The 25,840-nt window shown below is 52.2% G+C and overlaps 1 protein-coding gene, 10 non-coding genes and 2 pseudogenes across 11 annotated transcripts in view; all 13 read right to left on the bottom strand.

Moving 5' to 3' along the window:
* The window catches only part of LOC124794834 (wiskott-Aldrich syndrome protein homolog 1-like), a 36,357-nt gene extending 16,197 nt beyond the window's left edge, over positions 1-20,160 (bottom strand). The window contains exons 1-2 of the mRNA XM_047258498.1: positions 19,765-20,160; positions 3,118-3,955 (exon numbers count right to left, since the gene is read on the bottom strand). Of these exons, the coding sequence (XP_047114454.1) occupies positions 3,118-3,955; positions 19,765-20,160 (1,234 nt within the window). The remainder of the gene's footprint in view (positions 1-3,117; positions 3,956-19,764) is intronic.
* Positions 4,853-4,970, bottom strand: LOC124796698 (annotated as a pseudogene).
* Positions 6,182-6,300, bottom strand: LOC124796655. Its single transcript, XR_007016817.1, has one exon. It is a non-coding gene; the product is annotated as a 5S ribosomal RNA (ribosomal RNA).
* On the bottom strand, positions 7,512-7,630 carry LOC124796643. Its single transcript, XR_007016816.1, has one exon. It is a non-coding gene; the product is annotated as a 5S ribosomal RNA (ribosomal RNA).
* Positions 8,842-8,960, bottom strand: LOC124796631. Its single transcript, XR_007016815.1, has one exon. It is a non-coding gene; the product is annotated as a 5S ribosomal RNA (ribosomal RNA).
* Positions 10,172-10,290, bottom strand: LOC124796619. Its single transcript, XR_007016813.1, has one exon. It is a non-coding gene; the product is annotated as a 5S ribosomal RNA (ribosomal RNA).
* Positions 11,502-11,620, bottom strand: LOC124796608. The gene has a single exon (XR_007016812.1). It is a non-coding gene; the product is annotated as a 5S ribosomal RNA (ribosomal RNA).
* LOC124796596 lies at positions 12,833-12,951 on the bottom strand. The gene has a single exon (XR_007016804.1). It is a non-coding gene; the product is annotated as a 5S ribosomal RNA (ribosomal RNA).
* Positions 14,163-14,281, bottom strand: LOC124796585. Its single transcript, XR_007016793.1, has one exon. It is a non-coding gene; the product is annotated as a 5S ribosomal RNA (ribosomal RNA).
* On the bottom strand, positions 15,493-15,611 carry LOC124796534. The gene has a single exon (XR_007016779.1). It is a non-coding gene; the product is annotated as a 5S ribosomal RNA (ribosomal RNA).
* A 2,478-nt stretch (positions 20,161-22,638) lies between the features above and the next one.
* Positions 22,639-22,756, bottom strand: LOC124796626 (annotated as a pseudogene).
* A 1,211-nt stretch (positions 22,757-23,967) lies between these two features.
* On the bottom strand, positions 23,968-24,086 carry LOC124797063. Its single transcript, XR_007016876.1, has one exon. It is a non-coding gene; the product is annotated as a 5S ribosomal RNA (ribosomal RNA).
* Positions 24,087-25,407: 1,321 nt separating this feature from the next.
* LOC124796913 lies at positions 25,408-25,526 on the bottom strand. Its single transcript, XR_007016842.1, has one exon. It is a non-coding gene; the product is annotated as a 5S ribosomal RNA (ribosomal RNA).
* Positions 25,527-25,840: the final 314 nt, after the last annotated feature.

The following is a 25,840-nucleotide window of genomic DNA, read 5'->3' as shown; positions in this document are numbered from 1 at the left end:
CCGGCGGACAAAGTTCAACGTGTACGGAATATGACTGACCGAGACCGGAGCAACCACCGATGGTGGCCGATAGGCATGGAATAAAGCAGCCGTCGGACTGCACGGCCCCTTGTCAAGCACCACGGTAGTCCGCTTCACGAAGAGTGCCGCACATTTGTTGCGAAAATCAACGAAACCCAGCCCCCCCTCCGTCAGACTCAAGGTACAGGTGGCCAGGGAGACTTTAAAGATGTCACCCTTCCACAGCAACCAATAGACCGCCTGTTGAATGGCCCGTTCCAGTTGTTTTGGCACTGGTAGGACTTGTGCTAGATACCACGCTTTGGCCAAAATCTGCGTGTTGATAAGGGCCACTCGTTGACGGAGCGCCAAGTTCCTAGAGGCATACAGTTTCGCAACGGCCCTGACCTTATACAGCGTGGACCGCCAATTAAGAGCTTCCATACGCTGCGTATTGTCGGTCAGAATGACACCAAGGACAGTCTGCCGTTGCTTGACACAAAACCAGTCGCCGCGAACAGTACGCAGGCGAGGTGTAAGGGGGAGTAAAACAGTTTTCCGAGGATTAACGATAGCCCCCGTTGCCCTCTCAAATCGCTGCAGAACACCATGTAACCTGTCAATGTCCTCTGGCTGATCGAGGAACACGCCGAGGTCGTCGGCATACGCTCTACAGATCAGCTGATCGTCACCTATGCGTATGCCCCGGCATTCCTGGGCGATACAGCGGAGAAGCGGATCCAACGCCAAAGCGAAGAGTGACATAGACAAGGGGCAGCCCTGGCGAACTGATCGGCTAATAGGTATAACACGACTGGGAGTTCCGTTTATTACAACCCGTGATGTGGCATTCCTTAAAATATTGTGCACCATCGTCGTCAGTTTAGAACCAAATCCGAAACCGACCAAGACCCGCCGCAGATAGGTGTGACTAATCCGATCGAAAGCGTTTTTGAAGTCGACCAGCATTATCGCAGCCGTCCGGAGCCTGTGACTTTTAACATATCCGATACAATCCCGGTACGCCAGAACAGCATCGAATATGTTACGGTCCCTGACAGCGCAAGTCTGATGTTCACTCACCACCTTTGGCATAACGTTCGTCAACCTGTGCGTGATACACCGCGCTATAATTTTATAGTCGGCGTTCAGCAAGGTTATAGGACGGACATTGTCGAGATTTGGTGTTGCGGCCGATTTCGGAACGAGAGCAATGCGCCCTTCTGAAAATTCCGCAGGAATAGCAACGCCGTTATGGATCTCATTCATAATGGCAATTAAAACATCACTTAAAAGACTGAAAAATTTCAAGTAAAATTCGGCAGGAATTCCGTCCAGTCCAGGGGACCGGCCCCTAGGACTCCGTTTCACAGCTGTAGTTAGGTCATCAAGGGTAAAAGGTTCATTTAAAATGGCTCTATCTTGTCGTGTTAACACACGTGGGACCCTCTGCAAAAAATCGCGCAGCGCCCCGGCGTTGACGTCCACCTCTCGGAAAAGCGTCGCAAAATGCTCGTGAACTTCCCGCTCAATGGCCGCACCATCGGAAGTGGACGTGCCATCTCGCTGGATCCATTTACGGATTGCCAACCGCTCGCGCCGCCGGCGCTCCCTGCTCAGGTGGTAGAGAGAGAGCGGTTCCCCTTCCACGTCACCCACCGGTTGGCTCCGCGCGATAGCCCCAACACCCTTCCGACGAAGATCATCGAGGAGCTTGGCTTTGAACTGATTAAAAACCGGAAGCAACTCAGGTGACGTTGCGACGCGCTGAGCGATATCCTTTAAACAGTCCTGGTAAAAACGTGCCGTCGACCGACGCCAATGCGCCGCATCGCGGCTAAAATCGATTAAAAAACGCCGAATAGCCGGCTTGGCGACCGCCACCCACCACCCGATAGTACTGCCGTCATCGCCTTTACCACGCAAGAGCTTGCGCCACAACGCAGTAAATTGAGACGTGAGACTGGCATCGTCCAAAAGGCTACAGTTAAATTTCCAAATATTGCTGCGCCGAGTAGGGCGCGCACGCGGCAGGAGAAGTTGACACATGTAACCGCAATGGTCAGAAAAAATAACCGGCAACACGTCCGCCTTCCGGACGTGAGCGGCGAGCGGCGAAGACACATAGATCCTGTCTAATCGACTGTGACCGGTGGCGTAAAAGTGGGTGAAATGCGTCTCGTCCGGATGCAGCACACGCCACGTGTCGCGGAGCCGAAAGCTGTCAACCAACGTACGCAATTCCTGGCACCAGTTAGGACGCGGCTCCTGATCACGACCATCAATCACAGCATTAAAATCACCACCGATCACTAAGTCAGTATGATTACGATGGAGAAGTGGACAGAGATCCTGACCATAAAATTTATTCCGCGCTGGCTTGTCACCGGCATGAGCGTATACATTAACAAAGGCGAAACCATTGACGGTACATGCTATAGCGCGGCCATTTGGCAATATTTCAATATTGCTAACATCAAATTCAGGACGGATTAAGATAGCAGTACCAGTCCGTTCGTCGGACATGATATTATCAACGACAGTAAAATCAGAAGAGTCAAGTAAAAACAACAGAGCCTGACGCGTAACTTCCTGTAAAAATGCCACATGACAATGGGAGTCATGTAAAAAGGTGTGCAAAGCCGACAACTTGTGCGGATTACTCAACTTGTTAACATTGAGAGTTAAAACATTCCACGAACAACGCTCAGGCTCCATACACAATTAAAATATACAAGCACAAAAAACTCCTCAGTTAAAAACAGACAGCAGACATGGACGGAATTTCAGCCACCAAAAGGAGTAAAATGTCCTCTAAAACGACGGGAGGAATTCCCGGCAACTGGAGAAGGGAACAACAGAGAATAACATTGATAGATAAGATATGCCACGAACAATGCTCAGGCCCCAGACACAAGTAAAATACACATGCACAAAAGGCTCCTTATGGTAAAAACAGACAGCAACATGGACGGAATTGCAGCCAACTTTGTTAAAAACAGACAGCAAACACGGACGGAAGTCCGGCCACCAAAGAAGGGTAAAAAGTTCTCTAAAAGACGGGAGTAGGTCCCGTCAACTGGATTAGGGGACAACAAAGAATCCACTAAGTCTCACCGCCTTCCACATCCGCCGCCCACTCAGTGGGGTACACGGGAGTGGGGGCGGACGCGGTCCCAGAACCTGTGCCACCGGAAGCCACCGACAAAGGAGCAGCAACGGGCATCTCCACGTCGGGAGAAGAAGCCGGCACTCGCTCGGGGGCAGAAGGACAGACACGACGCTGGTGGGTGTCTTCAGCCTTCCGTTTTGTCGGCAATTGCGGCGGCGCTACAGCCAAAGCCGTGTCGGCCGGCATTGCCGAATCGTCACCAGGAGGCGGCTGACTTAAAACGGTACGTAAATGGCGAACAGCGACATCACGCTTCTGATCGGCCACGGTGAGGTCGTCAGGCGGCGGATGGCGAGAAGCGGCACGCTGTTGGGGTCGCGATTGCTGTGTCGGACGCCCGGAGCCGGAAGCCGGAGACGGCCGCCGCTCACGGTCTAGGTCCCGACGCGCGGCACGCTGTTGTGAGTCTTGCCGACCAACTCGCGACTGCCGGGAACCGGCGGGCGAACGGTCAACTGGAGACGGACTGCGGTCGGGTCGGGTAAACCCCCTGTCAGAGGAAGGCGACCGACCGACACTACGAGCACGTTGCCTGCTAGAACTGCGAGACGGAAATTCATCACGCCGCGGTTTCGGAGCCGCAAAAAATTCCTGCGACTCCACGGCAGCAGAGCTAACAGTAGCACTGGCAGCCACGTCAACCGAGGCAGTCAACGTATCAGAAAATTCCGGTACCGTAACAGGCTGGGAAACAGGTTCCGACACGACAGCAGTCGCCGACGCGGGCGTGCGGTCGGACACAGACGCAAGTGAAACAAGTGGTAAAGACAAATTTTCGTCAGCCTGCACGGTAGCCGTAGCAGGCGCGGAAACAGCAGACACAGAAGCAAGGTCACAATCGGGAGTGGACACATCCATGGCAACCGCGGCGTCAGCTAGGTTAGCATCGGCCACGCGGCGCGCGGGTGCGGGGGGGGCTGTACCTAAGACCGTAGCAGCGACAGAGGCAAAGCTGGCCCCGCGCAAACCGTCGTCAATCGGTAATTGAGCAGGCCGTTTACGTTTAGGACAATCTTGCCGGTAATGACCAACGCCACTACAAAATGAACAAGTTTGAGGCTGTCCACTATAAGTCACAAACGCACGGTGGCCGTTGACCAAAATAAATGACGGAATGTGCTGTCTGACAACCATTTTCACACTCCGCACACCGTTTTCGACTTGAAACAAATAGGCGGAGGACCACTTTTCCTTAATCACTGACAAAACGGTACCGTACGGCCGCAAATAACGTGAAATGGTATCATTACGTATTTCAAAAGGCAAGTTAAAGACGCGAATTTGCCTAACGCCGAAGCCAGCGTGCGACACAGTCACATTACTAATTTTACCGTCAAGATGTCGAAATTTACGCACACCGTCATTGACAGACACAACAGTATCACACATGTCAGGAGATCGCAATTTTAAAAACACTGAATTAAGGAACGTATCAAATTGTATGCCAAGAACGTCATCATGCCGTAACATCAAGTCCTCTAGTATCCAACGGTGAATCTCAAAGGCCGAAGGTTTATCAACTGAACGATCAAATTCACATTGGACGTTATTCTGCCTTTCCTCACTATCATCGTAAATCATTTCCATTACTTACAGTCAGGTAGAAATACAGCCACAAGGCAGAAGAAGCAGACGACACGCGAGGCGCCGCCGGCCCAGTCGCACGAGGTAAACACTGCTCGCTCGGCACCGAGGTGTTGCCAGGCGGGCAGCCAGCCAAGTACTAACCGGGCCCGATGTTGCTTAACTTCGGTGATCGGACGAGAACCGGTGTATTCAACATGGTATGGCCGTTGGCGTCCTTATACTGTAGCCGCACCCCAGAAGAAGCATTCGCCTCTTCTCGCAACACACGCAATCGCTGCTTTCCGTGGCACATTTGACGCAAAGCTCGTCTTTCCACCTCGAAGGTGGCGCGGAGTGCGCGCTCGCCTCGGCGTCTCAGAGGCGACTGCCGAACGTAGGTGAGACACGCACAACACAGCTGCTCGGTGCACCGCCTGTCATTCGTTTGGTGCGTGTGGCCTCCGACACTCGCTGGCGACGCGCCTTGTTCCTGTTATCCGGCGCGGGGCTTGCGCGCGCGGTCGGGCGGCGGGCGGACTGCGCGGGGTGTGGCAGTGTCCTGCTGGACCGACGGAGGCTTTCTCACCTGGCTGACACACGCCGCGCTTCCAGATATTTGCGTAATTTGCGCGGTGCATTGGCGCCTGTCCCCCCTTCCGTCCCGACTTGTCCCGACTTTGCTCGACTGCCGCTCGCTGCCGCTCGGGTCGCGGTCCATATGACAGCACAAGCGCGAGAAACGTCTGCGGGAGGAGGCGAGACGACAAAAGAATAAATTTATGATTAGAAATCGAACTTGGAGCTGTACGCCGCTGCAGAACGATAGGCAGGCGCTACCGTATTTCGGAGCATACCGCCCGATTCGTACTGTTTTGTCGTTTTCAAAGACTTCCTGGCAAACTTGGTTGGCACATTCTCCTTCAAACTGAGTTAATTACTGCAGTTTCGTACCTTACGGCCGTTTAAAATGCTTGAGGAAGTCTCTTTGTCACAACAGAAAGGTGATATGGAAAAAGGCTGGCTGCCAGGAGTAGCGACTGAAAAGCGAAAAATGAAGACAGCCAGAGTTCCCAGGCGCTCACCCTTCCGAGTACTACTAACGTTGTTGCTTCACTTCGGTGATCGGACGAGAACGGAAGATTTTATTTCTTTTTTTTTTTTTTGTTTATTTACATTGTGGAATTTAGCACTGCTACAAAACAGTAGGCCCTGACTTATTTCAGAACTCATCTGTCGATTCGTAGTGTGTTGTTATTTTCAAGGAGTTCTAGCACACATCCTTCGCGCATTCTTGCTCAAACTGAGTTCATTACTGTAATTTCGTATCTTGCGTTTGATACAGTAGTTCAAAATGCTTGTGGAAGCATCTTTGTCAACACCTGAAAGTTAGTATGAAAAGAGGGCTGGCAGGTGCAGCGACGTAAAAATGAAAAAATGAGATAGAGCCAACAGCACCCGGTGTTCCCAGGCGGTCACCCATCCAAGTACTAACCGGGCCCGATGTTGCTTAACTTCGGTGATCGGACGAGAACCGGTGTATTCAACATGGTATGGCCGTTGGCGTCCTTATACTGTAGCCGCACCCCAGAAGAAGCATTCGCCTCTTCTCGCAACACACGCAATCGCTGCTTTCCGTGGCACATTTGACGCAAAGCTCGTCTTTCCACCTCGAAGGTGGCGCGGAGTGCGCGCTCGCCTCGGCGTCTCAGAGGCGACTGCCGAACGTAGGTGAGACACGCACAACACAGCTGCTCGGTGCACCGCCTGTCATTCGTTTGGTGCGTGTGGCCTCCGACACTCGCTGGCGACGCGCCTTGTTCCTGTTATCCGGCGCGGGGCTTGCGCGCGCGGTCGGGCGGCGGGCGGACTGCGCGGGGTGTGGCAGTGTCCTGCTGGACCGACGGAGGCTTTCTCACCTGGCTGACACACGCCGCGCTTCCAGATATTTGCGTAATTTGCGCGGTGCATTGGCGCCTGTCCCCCCTTCCGTCCCGACTTGTCCCGACTTTGCTCGACTGCCGCTCGCTGCCGCTCGGGTCGCGGTCCATATGACAGCACAAGCGCGAGAAACGTCTGCGGGAGGAGGCGAGACGACAAAAGAATAAATTTATGATTAGAAATCGAACTTGGAGCTGTACGCCGCTGCAGAACGATAGGCAGGCGCTACCGTATTTCGGAGCATACCGCCCGATTCGTACTGTTTTGTCGTTTTCAAAGACTTCCTGGCAAACTTGGTTGGCACATTCTCCTTCAAACTGAGTTAATTACTGCAGTTTCGTACCTTACGGCCGTTTAAAATGCTTGAGGAAGTCTCTTTGTCACAACAGAAAGGTGATATGGAAAAAGGCTGGCTGCCAGGAGTAGCGACTGAAAAGCGAAAAATGAAGACAGCCAGAGTTCCCAGGCGCTCACCCTTCCGAGTACTACTAACGTTGTTGCTTCACTTCGGTGATCGGACGAGAACGGAAGATTTTATTTCTTTTTTTTTTTTTTGTTTATTTACATTGTGGAATTTAGCACTGCTACAAAACAGTAGGCCCTGACTTATTTCAGAACTCATCTGTCGATTCGTAGTGTGTTGTTATTTTCAAGGAGTTCTAGCACACATCCTTCGCGCATTCTTGCTCAAACTGAGTTCATTACTGTAATTTCGTATCTTGCGTTTGATACAGTAGTTCAAAATGCTTGTGGAAGCATCTTTGTCAACACCTGAAAGTTAGTATGAAAAGAGGGCTGGCAGGTGCAGCGACGTAAAAATGAAAAAATGAGATAGAGCCAACAGCACCCGGTGTTCCCAGGCGGTCACCCATCCAAGTACTAACCGGGCCCGATGTTGCTTAACTTCGGTGATCGGACGAGAACCGGTGTATTCAACATGGTATGGCCGTTGGCGTCCTTATACTGTAGCCGCACCCCAGAAGAAGCATTCGCCTCTTCTCGCAACACACGCAATCGCTGCTTTCCGTGGCACATTTGACGCAAAGCTCGTCTTTCCACCTCGAAGGTGGCGCGGAGTGCGCGCTCGCCTCGGCGTCTCAGAGGCGACTGCCGAACGTAGGTGAGACACGCACAACACAGCTGCTCGGTGCACCGCCTGTCATTCGTTTGGTGCGTGTGGCCTCCGACACTCGCTGGCGACGCGCCTTGTTCCTGTTATCCGGCGCGGGGCTTGCGCGCGCGGTCGGGCGGCGGGCGGACTGCGCGGGGTGTGGCAGTGTCCTGCTGGACCGACGGAGGCTTTCTCACCTGGCTGACACACGCCGCGCTTCCAGATATTTGCGTAATTTGCGCGGTGCATTGGCGCCTGTCCCCCCTTCCGTCCCGACTTGTCCCGACTTTGCTCGACTGCCGCTCGCTGCCGCTCGGGTCGCGGTCCATATGACAGCACAAGCGCGAGAAACGTCTGCGGGAGGAGGCGAGACGACAAAAGAATAAATTTATGATTAGAAATCGAACTTGGAGCTGTACGCCGCTGCAGAACGATAGGCAGGCGCTACCGTATTTCGGAGCATACCGCCCGATTCGTACTGTTTTGTCGTTTTCAAAGACTTCCTGGCAAACTTGGTTGGCACATTCTCCTTCAAACTGAGTTAATTACTGCAGTTTCGTACCTTACGGCCGTTTAAAATGCTTGAGGAAGTCTCTTTGTCACAACAGAAAGGTGATATGGAAAAAGGCTGGCTGCCAGGAGTAGCGACTGAAAAGCGAAAAATGAAGACAGCCAGAGTTCCCAGGCGCTCACCCTTCCGAGTACTACTAACGTTGTTGCTTCACTTCGGTGATCGGACGAGAACGGAAGATTTTATTTCTTTTTTTTTTTTTTGTTTATTTACATTGTGGAATTTAGCACTGCTACAAAACAGTAGGCCCTGACTTATTTCAGAACTCATCTGTCGATTCGTAGTGTGTTGTTATTTTCAAGGAGTTCTAGCACACATCCTTCGCGCATTCTTGCTCAAACTGAGTTCATTACTGTAATTTCGTATCTTGCGTTTGATACAGTAGTTCAAAATGCTTGTGGAAGCATCTTTGTCAACACCTGAAAGTTAGTATGAAAAGAGGGCTGGCAGGTGCAGCGACGTAAAAATGAAAAAATGAGATAGAGCCAACAGCACCCGGTGTTCCCAGGCGGTCACCCATCCAAGTACTAACCGGGCCCGATGTTGCTTAACTTCGGTGATCGGACGAGAACCGGTGTATTCAACATGGTATGGCCGTTGGCGTCCTTATACTGTAGCCGCACCCCAGAAGAAGCATTCGCCTCTTCTCGCAACACACGCAATCGCTGCTTTCCGTGGCACATTTGACGCAAAGCTCGTCTTTCCACCTCGAAGGTGGCGCGGAGTGCGCGCTCGCCTCGGCGTCTCAGAGGCGACTGCCGAACGTAGGTGAGACACGCACAACACAGCTGCTCGGTGCACCGCCTGTCATTCGTTTGGTGCGTGTGGCCTCCGACACTCGCTGGCGACGCGCCTTGTTCCTGTTATCCGGCGCGGGGCTTGCGCGCGCGGTCGGGCGGCGGGCGGACTGCGCGGGGTGTGGCAGTGTCCTGCTGGACCGACGGAGGCTTTCTCACCTGGCTGACACACGCCGCGCTTCCAGATATTTGCGTAATTTGCGCGGTGCATTGGCGCCTGTCCCCCCTTCCGTCCCGACTTGTCCCGACTTTGCTCGACTGCCGCTCGCTGCCGCTCGGGTCGCGGTCCATATGACAGCACAAGCGCGAGAAACGTCTGCGGGAGGAGGCGAGACGACAAAAGAATAAATTTATGATTAGAAATCGAACTTGGAGCTGTACGCCGCTGCAGAACGATAGGCAGGCGCTACCGTATTTCGGAGCATACCGCCCGATTCGTACTGTTTTGTCGTTTTCAAAGACTTCCTGGCAAACTTGGTTGGCACATTCTCCTTCAAACTGAGTTAATTACTGCAGTTTCGTACCTTACGGCCGTTTAAAATGCTTGAGGAAGTCTCTTTGTCACAACAGAAAGGTGATATGGAAAAAGGCTGGCTGCCAGGAGTAGCGACTGAAAAGCGAAAAATGAAGACAGCCAGAGTTCCCAGGCGCTCACCCTTCCGAGTACTACTAACGTTGTTGCTTCACTTCGGTGATCGGACGAGAACGGAAGATTTTATTTCTTTTTTTTTTTTTTGTTTATTTACATTGTGGAATTTAGCACTGCTACAAAACAGTAGGCCCTGACTTATTTCAGAACTCATCTGTCGATTCGTAGTGTGTTGTTATTTTCAAGGAGTTCTAGCACACATCCTTCGCGCATTCTTGCTCAAACTGAGTTCATTACTGTAATTTCGTATCTTGCGTTTGATACAGTAGTTCAAAATGCTTGTGGAAGCATCTTTGTCAACACCTGAAAGTTAGTATGAAAAGAGGGCTGGCAGGTGCAGCGACGTAAAAATGAAAAAATGAGATAGAGCCAACAGCACCCGGTGTTCCCAGGCGGTCACCCATCCAAGTACTAACCGGGCCCGATGTTGCTTAACTTCGGTGATCGGACGAGAACCGGTGTATTCAACATGGTATGGCCGTTGGCGTCCTTATACTGTAGCCGCACCCCAGAAGAAGCATTCGCCTCTTCTCGCAACACACGCAATCGCTGCTTTCCGTGGCACATTTGACGCAAAGCTCGTCTTTCCACCTCGAAGGTGGCGCGGAGTGCGCGCTCGCCTCGGCGTCTCAGAGGCGACTGCCGAACGTAGGTGAGACACGCACAACACAGCTGCTCGGTGCACCGCCTGTCATTCGTTTGGTGCGTGTGGCCTCCGACACTCGCTGGCGACGCGCCTTGTTCCTGTTATCCGGCGCGGGGCTTGCGCGCGCGGTCGGGCGGCGGGCGGACTGCGCGGGGTGTGGCAGTGTCCTGCTGGACCGACGGAGGCTTTCTCACCTGGCTGACACACGCCGCGCTTCCAGATATTTGCGTAATTTGCGCGGTGCATTGGCGCCTGTCCCCCCTTCCGTCCCGACTTGTCCCGACTTGTCCCGACTGCCGCTCGCTGCCGCTCGGGTCGCGGTCCATATGACAGCACAAGCGCGAGAAACGTCTGCGGGAGGAGGCGAGACGACAAAAGAATAAATTTATGATTAGAAATCGAACTTGGAGCTGTACGCCGCTGCAGAACGATAGGCAGGCGCTACCGTATTTCGGAGCATACCGCCCGATTCGTACTGTTTTGTCGTTTTCAAAGACTTCCTGGCAAACTTGGTTGGCACATTCTCCTTCAAACTGAGTTAATTACTGCAGTTTCGTACCTTACGGCCGTTTAAAATGCTTGAGGAAGTCTCTTTGTCACAACAGAAAGGTGATATGGAAAAAGGCTGGCTGCCAGGAGTAGCGACTGAAAAGCGAAAAATGAAGACAGCCAGAGTTCCCAGGCGCTCACCCTTCCGAGTACTACTAACGTTGTTGCTTCACTTCGGTGATCGGACGAGAACGGAAGATTTTATTTCTTTTTTTTTTTTTTGTTTATTTACATTGTGGAATTTAGCACTGCTACAAAACAGTAGGCCCTGACTTATTTCAGAACTCATCTGTCGATTCGTAGTGTGTTGTTATTTTCAAGGAGTTCTAGCACACATCCTTCGCGCATTCTTGCTCAAACTGAGTTCATTACTGTAATTTCGTATCTTGCGTTTGATACAGTAGTTCAAAATGCTTGTGGAAGCATCTTTGTCAACACCTGAAAGTTAGTATGAAAAGAGGGCTGGCAGGTGCAGCGACGTAAAAATGAAAAAATGAGATAGAGCCAACAGCACCCGGTGTTCCCAGGCGGTCACCCATCCAAGTACTAACCGGGCCCGATGTTGCTTAACTTCGGTGATCGGACGAGAACCGGTGTATTCAACATGGTATGGCCGTTGGCGTCCTTATACTGTAGCCGCACCCCAGAAGAAGCATTCGCCTCTTCTCGCAACACACGCAATCGCTGCTTTCCGTGGCACATTTGACGCAAAGCTCGTCTTTCCACCTCGAAGGTGGCGCGGAGTGCGCGCTCGCCTCGGCGTCTCAGAGGCGACTGCCGAACGTAGGTGAGACACGCACAACACAGCTGCTCGGTGCACCGCCTGTCATTCGTTTGGTGCGTGTGGCCTCCGACACTCGCTGGCGACGCGCCTTGTTCCTGTTATCCGGCGCGGGGCTTGCGCGCGCGGTCGGGCGGCGGGCGGACTGCGCGGGGTGTGGCAGTGTCCTGCTGGACCGACGGAGGCTTTCTCACCTGGCTGACACACGCCGCGCTTCCAGATATTTGCGTAATTTGCGCGGTGCATTGGCGCCTGTCCCCCCTTCCGTCCCGACTTGTCCCGACTTGTCCCGACTGCCGCTCGCTGCCGCTCGGGTCGCGGTCCATATGACAGCACAAGCGCGAGAAACGTCTGCGGGAGGAGGCGAGACGACAAAAGAATAAATTTATGATTAGAAATCGAACTTGGAGCTGTACGCCGCTGCAGAACGATAGGCAGGCGCTACCGTATTTCGGAGCATACCGCCCGATTCGTACTGTTTTGTCGTTTTCAAAGACTTCCTGGCAAACTTGGTTGGCACATTCTCCTTCAAACTGAGTTAATTACTGCAGTTTCGTACCTTACGGCCGTTTAAAATGCTTGAGGAAGTCTCTTTGTCACAACAGAAAGGTGATATGGAAAAAGGCTGGCTGCCAGGAGTAGCGACTGAAAAGCGAAAAATGAAGACAGCCAGAGTTCCCAGGCGCTCACCCTTCCGAGTACTACTAACGTTGTTGCTTCACTTCGGTGATCGGACGAGAACGGAAGATTTTATTTCTTTTTTTTTTTTTTTGTTTATTTACATTGTGGAATTTAGCACTGCTACAAAACAGTAGGCCCTGACTTATTTCAGAACTCATCTGTCGATTCGTAGTGTGTTGTTATTTTCAAGGAGTTCTAGCACACATCCTTCGCGCATTCTTGCTCAAACTGAGTTCATTACTGTAATTTCGTATCTTGCGTTTGATACAGTAGTTCAAAATGCTTGTGGAAGCATCTTTGTCAACACCTGAAAGTTAGTATGAAAAGAGGGCTGGCAGGTGCAGCGACGTAAAAATGAAAAAATGAGATAGAGCCAACAGCACCCGGTGTTCCCAGGCGGTCACCCATCCAAGTACTAACCGGGCCCGATGTTGCTTAACTTCGGTGATCGGACGAGAACCGGTGTATTCAACATGGTATGGCCGTTGGCGTCCTTATACTGTAGCCGCACCCCAGAAGAAGCATTCGCCTCTTCTCGCAACACACGCAATCGCTGCTTTCCGTGGCACATTTGACGCAAAGCTCGTCTTTCCACCTCGAAGGTGGCGCGGAGTGCGCGCTCGCCTCGGCGTCTCAGAGGCGACTGCCGAACGTAGGTGAGACACGCACAACACAGCTGCTCGGTGCACCGCCTGTCATTCGTTTGGTGCGTGTGGCCTCCGACACTCGCTGGCGACGCGCCTTGTTCCTGTTATCCGGCGCGGGGCTTGCGCGCGCGGTCGGGCGGCGGGCGGACTGCGCGGGGTGTGGCAGTGTCCTGCTGGACCGACGGAGGCTTTCTCACCTGGCTGACACACGCCGCGCTTCCAGATATTTGCGTAATTTGCGCGGTGCATTGGCGCCTGTCCCCCCTTCCGTCCCGACTTGTCCCGACTTTGCTCGACTGCCGCTCGCTGCCGCTCGGGTCGCGGTCCATATGACAGCACAAGCGCGAGAAACGTCTGCGGGAGGAGGCGAGACGACAAAAGAATAAATTTATGATTAGAAATCGAACTTGGAGCTGTACGCCGCTGCAGAACGATAGGCAGGCGCTACCGTATTTCGGAGCATACCGCCCGATTCGTACTGTTTTGTCGTTTTCAAAGACTTCCTGGCAAACTTGGTTGGCACATTCTCCTTCAAACTGAGTTAATTACTGCAGTTTCGTACCTTACGGCCGTTTAAAATGCTTGAGGAAGTCTCTTTGTCACAACAGAAAGGTGATATGGAAAAAGGCTGGCTGCCAGGAGTAGCGACTGAAAAGCGAAAAATGAAGACAGCCAGAGTTCCCAGGCGCTCACCCTTCCGAGTACTACTAACGTTGTTGCTTCACTTCGGTGATCGGACGAGAACGGAAGATTTTATTTCTTTTTTTTTTTTTTGTTTATTTACATTGTGGAATTTAGCACTGCTACAAAACAGTAGGCCCTGACTTATTTCAGAACTCATCTGTCGATTCGTAGTGTGTTGTTATTTTCAAGGAGTTCTAGCACACATCCTTCGCGCATTCTTGCTCAAACTGAGTTCATTACTGTAATTTCGTATCTTGCGTTTGATACAGTAGTTCAAAATGCTTGTGGAAGCATCTTTGTCAACACCTGAAAGTTAGTATGAAAAGAGGGCTGGCAGGTGCAGCGACGTAAAAATGAAAAAATGAGATAGAGCCAACAGCACCCGGTGTTCCCAGGCGGTCACCCATCCAAGTACTAACCGGGCCCGATGTTGCTTAACTTCGGTGATCGGACGAGAACCGGTGTATTCAACATGGTATGGCCGTTGGCGTCCTTATACTGTAGCCGCACCCCAGAAGAAGCATTCGCCTCTTCTCGCAACACACGCAATCGCTGCTTTCCGTGGCACATTTGACGCAAAGCTCGTCTTTCCACCTCGAAGGTGGCGCGGAGTGCGCGCTCGCCTCGGCGTCTCAGAGGCGACTGCCGAACGTAGGTGAGACACGCACAACACAGCTGCTCGGTGCACCGCCTGTCATTCGTTTGGTGCGTGTGGCCTCCGACACTCGCTGGCGACGCGCCTTGTTCCTGTTATCCGGCGCGGGGCTTGCGCGCGCGGTCGGGCGGCGGGCGGACTGCGCGGGGTGTGGCAGTGTCCTGCTGGACCGACGGAGGCTTTCTCACCTGGCTGACACACGCCGCGCTTCCAGATATTTGCGTAATTTGCGCGGTGCATTGGCGCCTGTCCCCCCTTCCGTCCCGACTTGTCCCGACTTGTCCCGACTGCCGCTCGCTGCCGCTCGGGTCGCGGTCCATATGACAGCACAAGCGCGAGAAACGTCTGCGGGAGGAGGCGAGACGACAAAAGAATAAATTTATGATTAGAAATCGAACTTGGAGCTGTACGCCGCTGCAGAACGATAGGCAGGCGCTACCGTATTTCGGAGCATACCGCCCGATTCGTACTGTTTTGTCGTTTTCAAAGACTTCCTGGCAAACTTGGTTGGCACATTCTCCTTCAAACTGAGTTAATTACTGCAGTTTCGTACCTTACGGCCGTTTAAAATGCTTGAGGAAGTCTCTTTGTCACAACAGAAAGGTGATATGGAAAAAGGCTGGCTGCCAGGAGTAGCGACTGAAAAGCGAAAAATGAAGACAGCCAGAGTTCCCAGGCGCTCACCCTTCCGAGTACTACTAACGTTGTTGCTTCACTTCGGTGATCGGACGAGAACGGAAGATTTTATTTCTTTTTTTTTTTTTTGTTTATTTACATTGTGGAATTTAGCACTGCTACAAAACAGTAGGCCCTGACTTATTTCAGAACTCATCTGTCGATTCGTAGTGTGTTGTTATTTTCAAGGAGTTCTAGCACACATCCTTCGCGCATTCTTGCTCAAACTGAGTTCATTACTGTAATTTCGTATCTTGCGTTTGATACAGTAGTTCAAAATGCTTGTGGAAGCATCTTTGTCAACACCTGAAAGTTAGTATGAAAAGAGGGCTGGCAGGTGCAGCGACGTAAAAATGAAAAAATGAGATAGAGCCAACAGCACCCGGTGTTCCCAGGCGGTCACCCATCCAAGTACTAACCGGGCCCGATGTTGCTTAACTTCGGTGATCGGACGAGAACCGGTGTATTCAACATGGTATGGCCGTTGGCGTCCTTATACTGTAGCCGCACCCCAGAAGAAGCATTCGCCTCTTCTCGCAACACACGCAATCGCTGCTTTCCGTGGCACATTTGACGCAAAGCTCGTCTTTCCACCTCGAAGGTGGCGCGGAGTGCGCGCTCGCCTCGGCGTCTCAGAGGCGACTGCCGAACGTAGGTGAGACACGCACAACACAGCTGCTCGGTGCACCGCCTGTCATTCGTTTGGTGCGTGTGGCCTCCGACACTCGCTGGCGACGCGCCTTGTTCCTGTTATCCGGCGCGGGGCTTGCGCGCGCGGTCGGGCGGCGGGCGGACTGCGCGGGGTGTGGCAGTGTCCTGCTGGACCGACGGAGGCTTTCTCACCTGGCTGACACACGCCGCGCTTCCAGATATTTGCGTAATTTGCGCGGTGCATTGGCGCCTGTCCCCCCTTCCGTCCCGACTTGTCCCGACTTGTCCCGACTGCCGCTCGCTGCCGCTCGGGTCGCGGTCCATATGACAGCACAAGCGCGAGAAACGTCTGCGGGAGGAGGCGAGACGACAAAAGAATAAATTTATGATTAGAAATCGAACTTGGAGCTGTACGCCGCTGCAGAACGATAGGCAGGCGCTACCGTATTTCGGAGCATACCGCCCGATTCGTACTGTTTTGTCGTTTTCAAAGACTTCCTGGCAAACTTGGTTGGCACATTCTCCTTCAAACTGAGTTAATTACTGCAGTTTCGTACCTTACGGCCGTTTAAAATGCTTGAGGAAGTCTCTTTGTCACAACAGAAAGGTGATATGGAAAAAGGCTGGCTGCCAGGAGTAGCGACTGAAAAGCGAAAAATGAAGACAGCCAGAGTTCCCAGGCGCTCACCCTTCCGAGTACTACTAACGTTGTTGCTTCACTTCGGTGATCGGACGAGAACGGAAGATTTTATTTCTTTTTTTTTTTTTTTGTTTATTTACATTGTGGAATTTAGCACTGCTACAAAACAGTAGGCCCTGACTTATTTCAGAACTCATCTGTCGATTCGTAGTGTGTTGTTATTTTCAAGGAGTTCTAGCACACATCCTTCGCGCATTCTTGCTCAAACTGAGTTCATTACTGTAATTTCGTATCTTGCGTTTGATACAGTAGTTCAAAATGCTTGTGGAAGCATCTTTGTCAACACCTGAAAGTTAGTATGAAAAGAGGGCTGGCAGGTGCAGCGACGTAAAAATGAAAAAATGAGATAGAGCCAACAGCACCTTTTTTTTTTTTTTTTTTTAAACGTAATAAACTTTTATTTACAAAATAACAGATACAGTCATGAGATTCCAAGGTATTTTCAATTTCAATTTCTTTTAGTTATCGAGTCTTTTTCTTTTCTTTTCTGACATGTAACTTTGTTGCTATTGTCTGTTTCGTTATATTTGTGCATTTGCAGGTTGATTTACACTGTTGCACTGATTTGTAAGTCAGTGGAGCAAAAATATTTCATTTTTTTCCTGTTCATTTTGCATTTTTGTTAATTTTATGGGTTTAATTCAGATACTTCTACGTTCTAGACTTAGGTAGAGTTTTTAGTGTGGTGCCATTATGTGGCATGTAACTATTATTAGAGTTGTCTTACTGGCTAATGCTTACATCTAGGAGGCAAAGGACAGTGACAAATATTTATGAATGAACATTATATATTTATATAGCGAAGGTGTCCACGAGATTGTGGCTGAGTGGAAGAGAGCGAGAGCGGGATAGGGAGAGAGACAGAGAGACAGAGAGACATAGTGAGAGAGAGAGAGAGATAGAGAGAGAGAGATAGAGAGAGAGAAAGAGAGAGAGAGAAATCTAGTGAGAGGGCGATATAGAACACATTTGAGACATAATTAATGAAAAACTCTATAGGTGGACAAATATATTCTACGTAAGCTTAACATGATTAGATAGAAATTGCAGAGAGTTGTTTCTTTTGTTAGTCTACTCACATAGTCATCTTCGGCGTAGCGGGTGATGTTTCGCACATTTTTATGAACGCTACCTGGATATGCGCTATGTGTGTAGCCGTAGCACTCATCTAATAATATATACACTTTTTTTCCGTTGCGGACACTGTGATTGCACTGCACAAATTTTGCACCGCACGCACTTTTAACACACAACACTTTGGGGGTGTTGGAGGGTCTGCATCGGCGACGACGAAGGCGTGGAGGACTAGGGGGGGGCGTGGTGTGGCGGCGGCGGCAGAGACGACGGAGGCGGTCGCGGCGTGTGGGGACGGAGGGCGTCCTTGAAGGCGGCGTCCAGCGCTATCTGTAGGTAGTTCTGGAACGTCTGCCTGTAGTTGTTTTTCCGCTTGGCTCGCTTGTGTTCCTCCCAGAGATCGGTGAGGAACTGCACTCCGTCCGTTTGTTTTTTCGCGATTATGGCGTGCGCTGTCATCGCGAACGTCCACATGGTCGCGACGCGTTTGGGACGTGGAAAACATTTTGCAGCCGGGATGGTGAGGGCTGTGGCTTCTATAGTTCGGTGGTCCGCCCTGTTCATGAGTGCCACCATTTTCCTGCATGTCTCCCATATCGCCTGACTTGTCGGACATGTGAAGCGGTGTTCCACGGTGTCGATCTCGTTGCACGCTTCGCAGTGCGGCGACTCACGCATGCCGATGCGCGCTAGCCGCTCGTTCGTCGGTATCTTGTTGTGTACGACTTTGTACCACGTGTCTCTAGCTTCCGGAGGTATGGCTTTCTCAGAGAGATTCTTCCAGACTTGTGGCCAGTCGTGGTCTGGAAGATTCGTCTCTGTTCTGCTTCTTCCTTGTTTGCCTCTCAGTGCACGATAGATTTTCGCTGCAGTTCTCATCTCCTTCACTGCTAGAGTGGATGAGATGTAGCTACTGTCCATTATTGTCTGCTTCAGGTAGCGCATCTTGTAGGGTATTCTACTGACGTCTACCGGCGCTTCCCCGGAATCGGGTCGGTGTTCTTTCAGTAGAGACGACGTGGTACAGTCTACACTTCTGTCCTCCATTTGTAGAGCTCGATGGAGCAACAGTGCCGCGCATTTTGTCGTGACATCTATCAGGCCCAACCCCCCTTCTTCTCTAGGGAGAGTGCTGGTGACTTGCGACACTTTGAGAATTTCCCGCCTCCACAGCAGGTAGTATACAGCGCTTCCTATAGAGTTCCCTATTTCTGTTGGTACGTTCATGACTTGTGCCATGTACCAAGCCTTCGCCAGGATCGTTTCGTTGATCAGCTGTGCTTTCTGATCTAACGTCAGGTTTCTGTTGGCGTGTGTCCTGACGAGTCCTCTCGTGGTGTTCAGGATGTTTCGCCAGTTCTCTGCGGCCATTTTGAGTGGGCAGGCCTGCAGCTGAACACCTAGAACTTTATATTTCTCGGTCACCTGGTACCATGGTCTGGCCTCTCTCAGTTTCCCGTTCCCTATCGGGACGAGCACGGTTTTTTTGGGGTTGGTTTTCGCCCCAGATGCCTTCCCAAAAGACTCTATTATTGGGAGGACTTTGTCAATGTCCTCTTTACCGTCCACGAAAATGCTCAAGTCATCGGCATATGCCATACATGTCACATTTATTTCGTTCAGCTTGTAGCCGTTGACGGAGGCAGCGAGTTTCCTGAGAACTGGGTCGAGGGCTACTGTGAATAGTGCCATCGACAGTGGGCACCCTTGCCTCACAGATTTCCCCAGTTTTATCGGCGTAGATGTCCAGCCATTTACAGTAACTCTTGACGTGGCATTTGTTAACATGTTTTTGATGACTTGAGCGAATTCGGAGCCAAAACCTAGTCTTGCCAAGGTCTTCAGCAGGTACCGGTGACCGATCCTGTCGAAGGCCTTTTGGAAGTCTACAGAGATGATCGCTGCAGTCGCTCTGTTGGATGCGGCGTGGGCTATAACGTCTCTGTACGTGCAGACGGCGTCGAAAATGTTTCTGCCTAACACTGCACATGTCTGCCACGGGCTGATTGCTTTTTTGAGGGCGAGCTTCATATTTTCCGCGACGCATTTCGCTACGAGCTTGTAGTCCGCATTTAGGAGGGTAATTGGGCGGAAGTCTGATAACGTTTTTGGCGCCTTATTTTTCGGTATCAGAGTGATGGTCCCTTCCAGGAACGGAGGTGGTATCTCCTTCCCGTCCAGAATTTCGTTGACAATTTCTGTTATTATTCCACCTACTTTGTCCCAGCAGGTGGCGTAGAATTCTGACGGTAATCCGTCCGCTCCTGGAGCTTTGCCGTTGGCGCAGGTTTTGAGGACGGCTCTGACTTCATCCTCTGACACAGCTTCCGTCAGCAAAGCGCGATCGGTATCGTTCAGCCGTCTGCGCGTTCCTTGTAGTATTTTTGCTGTTTCTGCGTCATCTGGTTCCTCTCCCTTGAAGAGTTCAGAGAAGTGTTCTTCTACGTGACGCATCATGTCCCTCCTAGTTGTTATTTTGCGGCCAGCTTCGTCGCTGAGCTCTCTTACACTTCTGTTTTGTGCCCTCTCCCTCTCTCTATGCAGGTGGTGCAGTGTGGCAGGTTCATCTTCAGTGGCGCCGTGTGTCTGGCTGCGGACGACGACGCCTTTCATTTGTTGACGCCTGATATTCAGTAGTCGCGCCTTTATTCCTCTCACTCGCGTGAGAAGCAGGTCGTCGTCTGGAGGACAGTTGAGCGCGTCCTTCAGACACTGCGTGTAAAAGTCTGCCGTGCTCTTCCTCCAGAAAGCCTTTTCCGCACTGTGCCTTATCAGCGTCTTCCTTATGTGTGGTTTTCCAGATGCGACCCACCATTGTGTGGTGGACGGATATTGTCGTCGCGTCTGTAAACTTTCTTCTAGTGTGAGCGCTATCTCCTGCTGTAGTTTGGCGTCACTTAGATGTTCCGTGTTAAGTTTCCACGCTGATCTTCCTCCTGATATTTTATTCGTTGGCAGCTGGAGCTTGCAAATGTAGGCACAGTGGTCGGAGAAGATCACAGGGCAGACTTCCACACGTGACACAGAGGTGGCCAACTCTCTGGTCACATAAATCCTGTCAAGCCTGCTTCTTCCGCGGTTGTGGAAGTACGTGAATTCCGTTGTGTTGGGGTATAATAGACGCCAAGAGTCACGTAGATTCAGTTTTCTTAGGAGTTCCTGCAGCTCCATGCACAGATTAGGTACCGGGACTTGATCTTCCGGAGCAGACACGCAGTTGAAATCGCCTCCCAGCACAACATTGCTGTTGTTGCGTGGAAGGAGTGCACAAATATCTTCATTGAAGAACTGGCTTCTGGCCCTCTTGTTTTCTGTGCCTGACGGCGCATAGATGTTGACAAAGTACGTCCCAGCTATTTTGATTGCTATTCCACGGCCGTCAGTCAGGGTCTTGATGTCCTCTGTGTCGATACCATTCCTCACCATTACAGCAGTGCCAGTTCTCGTTTCTGCGTCAATGTTCGTGAAGACGTCGAATCCCGGTACTTGTTCCAAGTCCGTGGTGACGACTTCTTGTAATATCGCTATATCGGCAGCTCGGTGCTGCAGGAACTCCGTGAGGGCGTCTATCTTCACAACCGAATTCATTTTATTGACATTGCACGTGATGACGTTATAGCCAGAGCGTTCCTGCATTTAAGCGCTATGTGGAGGCGGGGGTTGGACTTGCTGTGGGCGGTCCGGCCGTAGGACTAGGTCCTCCGGTTCGGTGGTTTGTTTTCGCGCGTTTTCAGGCGAGATGTCCGACGCTTCCCCGTCGGAGGTCTCCATCCTCTCGTCGTTTGAGCTGCTGCTGCGGCTTCGCCTCCTGTTACGCCGCCTTTTGGCTTTGGACGCCGGTTGCGGGTGCTCGTTCGACTCCTTGGGTTCGTCGTCGGACTCCTTCAAGATGCGGGCGAGTTTGGTCACCTGCTTCTTGATGGCGATCTCGCGCGCTTCGGTGTACGAGGTGGGCATGGACTCTGCGCTGGGCCCGGCCTGCTGGCTGCCGTGAGTGACAGACTCAGCTGACGGCTGGGCGGGCGCGGCGGCGCGCGTAACCTTCACCCGCCGGGCGGCGGGGGAGGGGGCGGCCGCCGGCTCGGCCTCCATTGTGGTCTCGTTGTCCGAGTCGGAGCTCAGGTGCCGCTTCTCTCCTGCGCTGACCGCGGCGGCCGCCGCTGGGGCCGGTGTTGCCGGCTGGGCAGCCACGGCTGGCGCGGCAGCCACCGCTGCTTCCGCTACGGCAGGCTCGTCGTTGGCGCGCGGGCTCTGGCCCGACAAAATTCCGGCGTAACTTGCCGCCTGCTCCGCTGCGTTGTCCGCGTTTTCGCGCGGCAGCTGAGCCACTCTCTTATTTTTGGGGCAGCTGCTCCTCATGTGTTCAGTCGAACTGCAGATGGAGCACGTCGGTGGTTGTCCGCTATATTGGACAACACCTCTGTGTCCTCCTATTACAATAAACGACGGCACGTGTTTTCGTAGGACCATCCTGACGGACCTAACACCAGAGTCCACTTTATACCGGTGCCCGGTACCCCAGAAGTCTCTCGTTACAGAGAGAACCTCACCGTACAGCTTGAAGTAGCGAGCAACTTCCTCATTTGGCACCTCGAAGGGGAGGTTATACACCTTTATGTTCCTCACGCCGTGTCCGGCGTACGTTATTTTTACATCGCTGACGCGGCCATCTCTGTGTTTAAATTTTCTCACACCACCGCTTACGTTTACAAGCGTCTCGCATCTCACGTCCGTTTTCAACTTCAGAAAGAGGCTAAGCAGCGTGAAATCAAGCTGCAACCCCTCTAATTCGTCCTCCTGAATTTTAAGTTCGTGAAACATCCACTCCTCTATATCGAAGGAGGACGGCCGTTCGTGTTCACGATCAAACGCGCACTGAATCGTCGTACTTGAGCGATTAAACGTTGCCATTTTTTTTTCGTAGAGCACTCACCAAATCGTTGAAACACAAAACACGATCGCCTACGGCGAAACGGCTACGGCTGGCGCGGCGCGGGAGCCGGCAGGCGGCGGGCGCGGGCGCGGCGCGGTAGGATGTCGGGCGGGGACGGCTCGACGGCCGGTAATCCTCGACTACCTGGGACGCACAATAGCGAGCGGCACACGTGTTGCCAGGCGGGCAGCCAGCCAAGTACTAACCGGGCCCGATGTTGCTTAACTTCGGTGATCGGACGAGAACCGGTGTATTCAACATGGTATGGCCGTTGGCGTCCTTATACTGTAGCCGCACCCCAGAAGAAGCATTCGCCTCTTCTCGCAACACACGCAATCGCTGCTTTCCGTGGCACATTTGACGCAAAGCTCGTCTTTCCACCTCGAAGGTGGCGCGGAGTGCGCGCTCGCCTCGGCGTCTCAGAGGCGACTGCCGAACGTAGGTGAGACACGCACAACACAGCTGCTCGGTGCACCGCCTGTCATTCGTTTGGTGCGTGTGGCCTCCGACACTCGCTGGCGACGCGCCTTGTTCCTGTTATCCGGCGCGGGGCTTGCGCGCGCGGTCGGGCGGCGGGCGGACTGCGCGGGGTGTGGCAGTGTCCTGCTGGACCGACGGAGGCTTTCTCACCTGGCTGACACACGCCGCGCTTCCAGATATTTGCGTAATTTGCGCGGTGCATTGGCGCCTGTCCCCCCTTCCGTCCCGACTTGTCCCGACTTTGCTCGACTGCCGCTCGCTGCCGCTCGGGTCGCGGTCCATATGACAGCACAAGCGCGAGAAACGTCTGCGGGAGGAGGCGAGACGACAAAAGAATAAATTTATGATTAGAAATCGAACTTGGAGCTGTACGCCGCTGCAGAACGATAGGCAGGCGCTACCGTATTTCGGAGCATACCGCCCGATTCGTACTGTTTTGTCGTTTTCAAAGACTTCCTGGCAAACTTGGTTGGCACATTCTCCTTCAAACTGAGTTAATTACTGCAGTTTCGTACCTTACGGCCGTTTAAAATGCTTGAGGAAGTCTCTTTGTCACAACAGAAAGGTGATATGGAAAAAGGCTGGCTGCCAGGAGTAGCGAGTGAAAAGCGAAAAATGAAGACAGCCAGAGTTCCCAGGCGCTCACCCTTCCGAGTACTACTAACGTTGTTGCTTCACTTCGGTGATCGGACGAGAACGGAAGATTTTATTTCTTTTTTTTTTTTTTGTTTATTTACATTGTGGAATTTAGCACTGCTACAAAACAGTAGGCCCTGACTTATTTCAGAACTCATCTGTCGATTCGTAGTGTGTTGTTATTTTCAAGGAGTTCTAGCACACATCCTTCGCGCATTCTTGCTCAAACTGAGTTCATTACTGTAATTTCGTATCTTGCGTTTGATACAGTAGTTCAAAATGCTTGTGGAAGCATCTTTGTCAACACCTGAAAGTTAGTATGAAAAGAGGGCTGGCAGGTGCAGCGACGTAAAAATGAAAAAATGAGATAGAGCCAACAGCACCCGGTGTTCCCAGGCGGTCACCCATCCAAGTACTAACCGGGCCCGATGTTGCTTAACTTCGGTGATCGGACGAGAACCGGTGTATTCAACATGGTATGGCCGTTGGCGTCCTTATACTGTAGCCGCACCCCAGAAGAAGCATTCGCCTCTTCTCGCAACACACGCAATCGCTGCTTTCCGTGGCACATTTGACGCAAAGCTCGTCTTTCCACCTCGAAGGTGGCGCGGAGTGCGCGCTCGCCTCGGCGTCTCAGAGGCGACTGCCGAACGTAGGTGAGACACGCACAACACAGCTGCTCGGTGCACCGCCTGTCATTCGTTTGGTGCGTGTGGCCTCCGACACTCGCTGGCGACGCGCCTTGTTCCTGTTATCCGGCGCGGGGCTTGCGCGCGCGGTCGGGCGGCGGGCGGACTGCGCGGGGTGTGGCAGTGTCCTGCTGGACCGACGGAGGCTTTCTCACCTGGCTGACACACGCCGCGCTTCCAGATATTTGCGTAATTTGCGCGGTGCATTGGCGCCTGTCCCCCCTTCCGTCCCGACTTGTCCCGACTTGTCCCGACTTGTCCCGACTTGTCCCGACTTGTCCCGACTTGTCCCGACTTGTCCCGACTTGTCCCGACTTGTCCCGACTTGTCCCGACTTGTCCCGACTTGTCCCGACTTGTCCCGACTTTGCTCGACTGCCGCTCGGGTCGCGGTCCATATGACAGCACAAGCGCGAGAAACGTCTGCGGGAGGAGGCGAGACGACAAAAGAATAAATTTATGATTAGAAATCGAACTTGGAGCTGTACGCCGCTGCAGAACGATAGGCAGGCGCTACCGTATTTCGGAGCATACCGCCCGATTCGTACTGTTTTGTCGTTTTCAAAGACTTCCTGGCAAACTTGGTTGGCACATTCTCCTTCAAACTGAGTTAATTACTGCAGTTTCGTACCTTACGGCCGTTTAAAATGCTTGAGGAAGTCTCTTTGTCACAACAGAAAGGTGATATGGAAAAAGGCTGGCTGCCAGGAGTAGCGACTGAAAAGCGAAAAATGAAGACAGCCAGAGTTCCCAGGCGCTCACCCTTCCGAGTACTACTAACGTTGTTGCTTCACTTCGGTGATCGGACGAGAACGGAAGATTTTATTTCTTTTTTTTTTTTTTGTTTATTTACATTGTGGAATTTAGCACTGCTACAAAACAGTAGGCCCTGACTTATTTCAGAACTCATCTGTCGATTCGTAGTGTGTTGTTATTTTCAAGGAGTTCTAGCACACATCCTTCGCGCATTCTTGCTCAAACTGAGTTCATTACTGTAATTTCGTATCTTGCGTTTGATACAGTAGTTCAAAATGCTTGTGGAAGCATCTTTGTCAACACCTGAAAGTTAGTATGAAAAGAGGGCTGGCAGGTGCAGCGACGTAAAAATGAAAAAATGAGATAGAGCCAACAGCACCCGGTGTTCCCAGGCGGTCACCCATCCAAGTACTAACCGGGCCCGATGTTGCTTAACTTCGGTGATCGGACGAGAACCGGTGTATTCAACATGGTATGGCCGTTGGCGTCCTTATACTGTAGCCGCACCCCAGAAGAAGCATTCGCCTCTTCTCGCAACACACGCAATCGCTGCTTTCCGTGGCACATTTGACGCAAAGCTCGTCTTTCCACCTCGAAGGTGGCGCGGAGTGCGCGCTCGCCTCGGCGTCTCAGAGGCGACTGCCAAACGTAGGTGAGACACGCACAACACAGCTGCTCGGTGCACCGCCTGTCATTCGTTTGGTGCGTGTGGCCTCCGACACTCGCTGGCGACGCGCCTTGTTCCTGTTATCCGGCGCGGGGCTTGCGCGCGCGGTCGGGCGGCGGGCGGACTGCGCGGG

This window comes from Schistocerca piceifrons, chromosome 4, assembly GCF_021461385.2.
Source record: "Schistocerca piceifrons isolate TAMUIC-IGC-003096 chromosome 4, iqSchPice1.1, whole genome shotgun sequence".
Taxonomy (NCBI): Eukaryota; Metazoa; Arthropoda; class Insecta; order Orthoptera; family Acrididae; genus Schistocerca; species Schistocerca piceifrons.
Note: the sequence above shows the minus strand (reverse complement) of the source record. Positions and strands in the feature narration are given on the sequence as shown.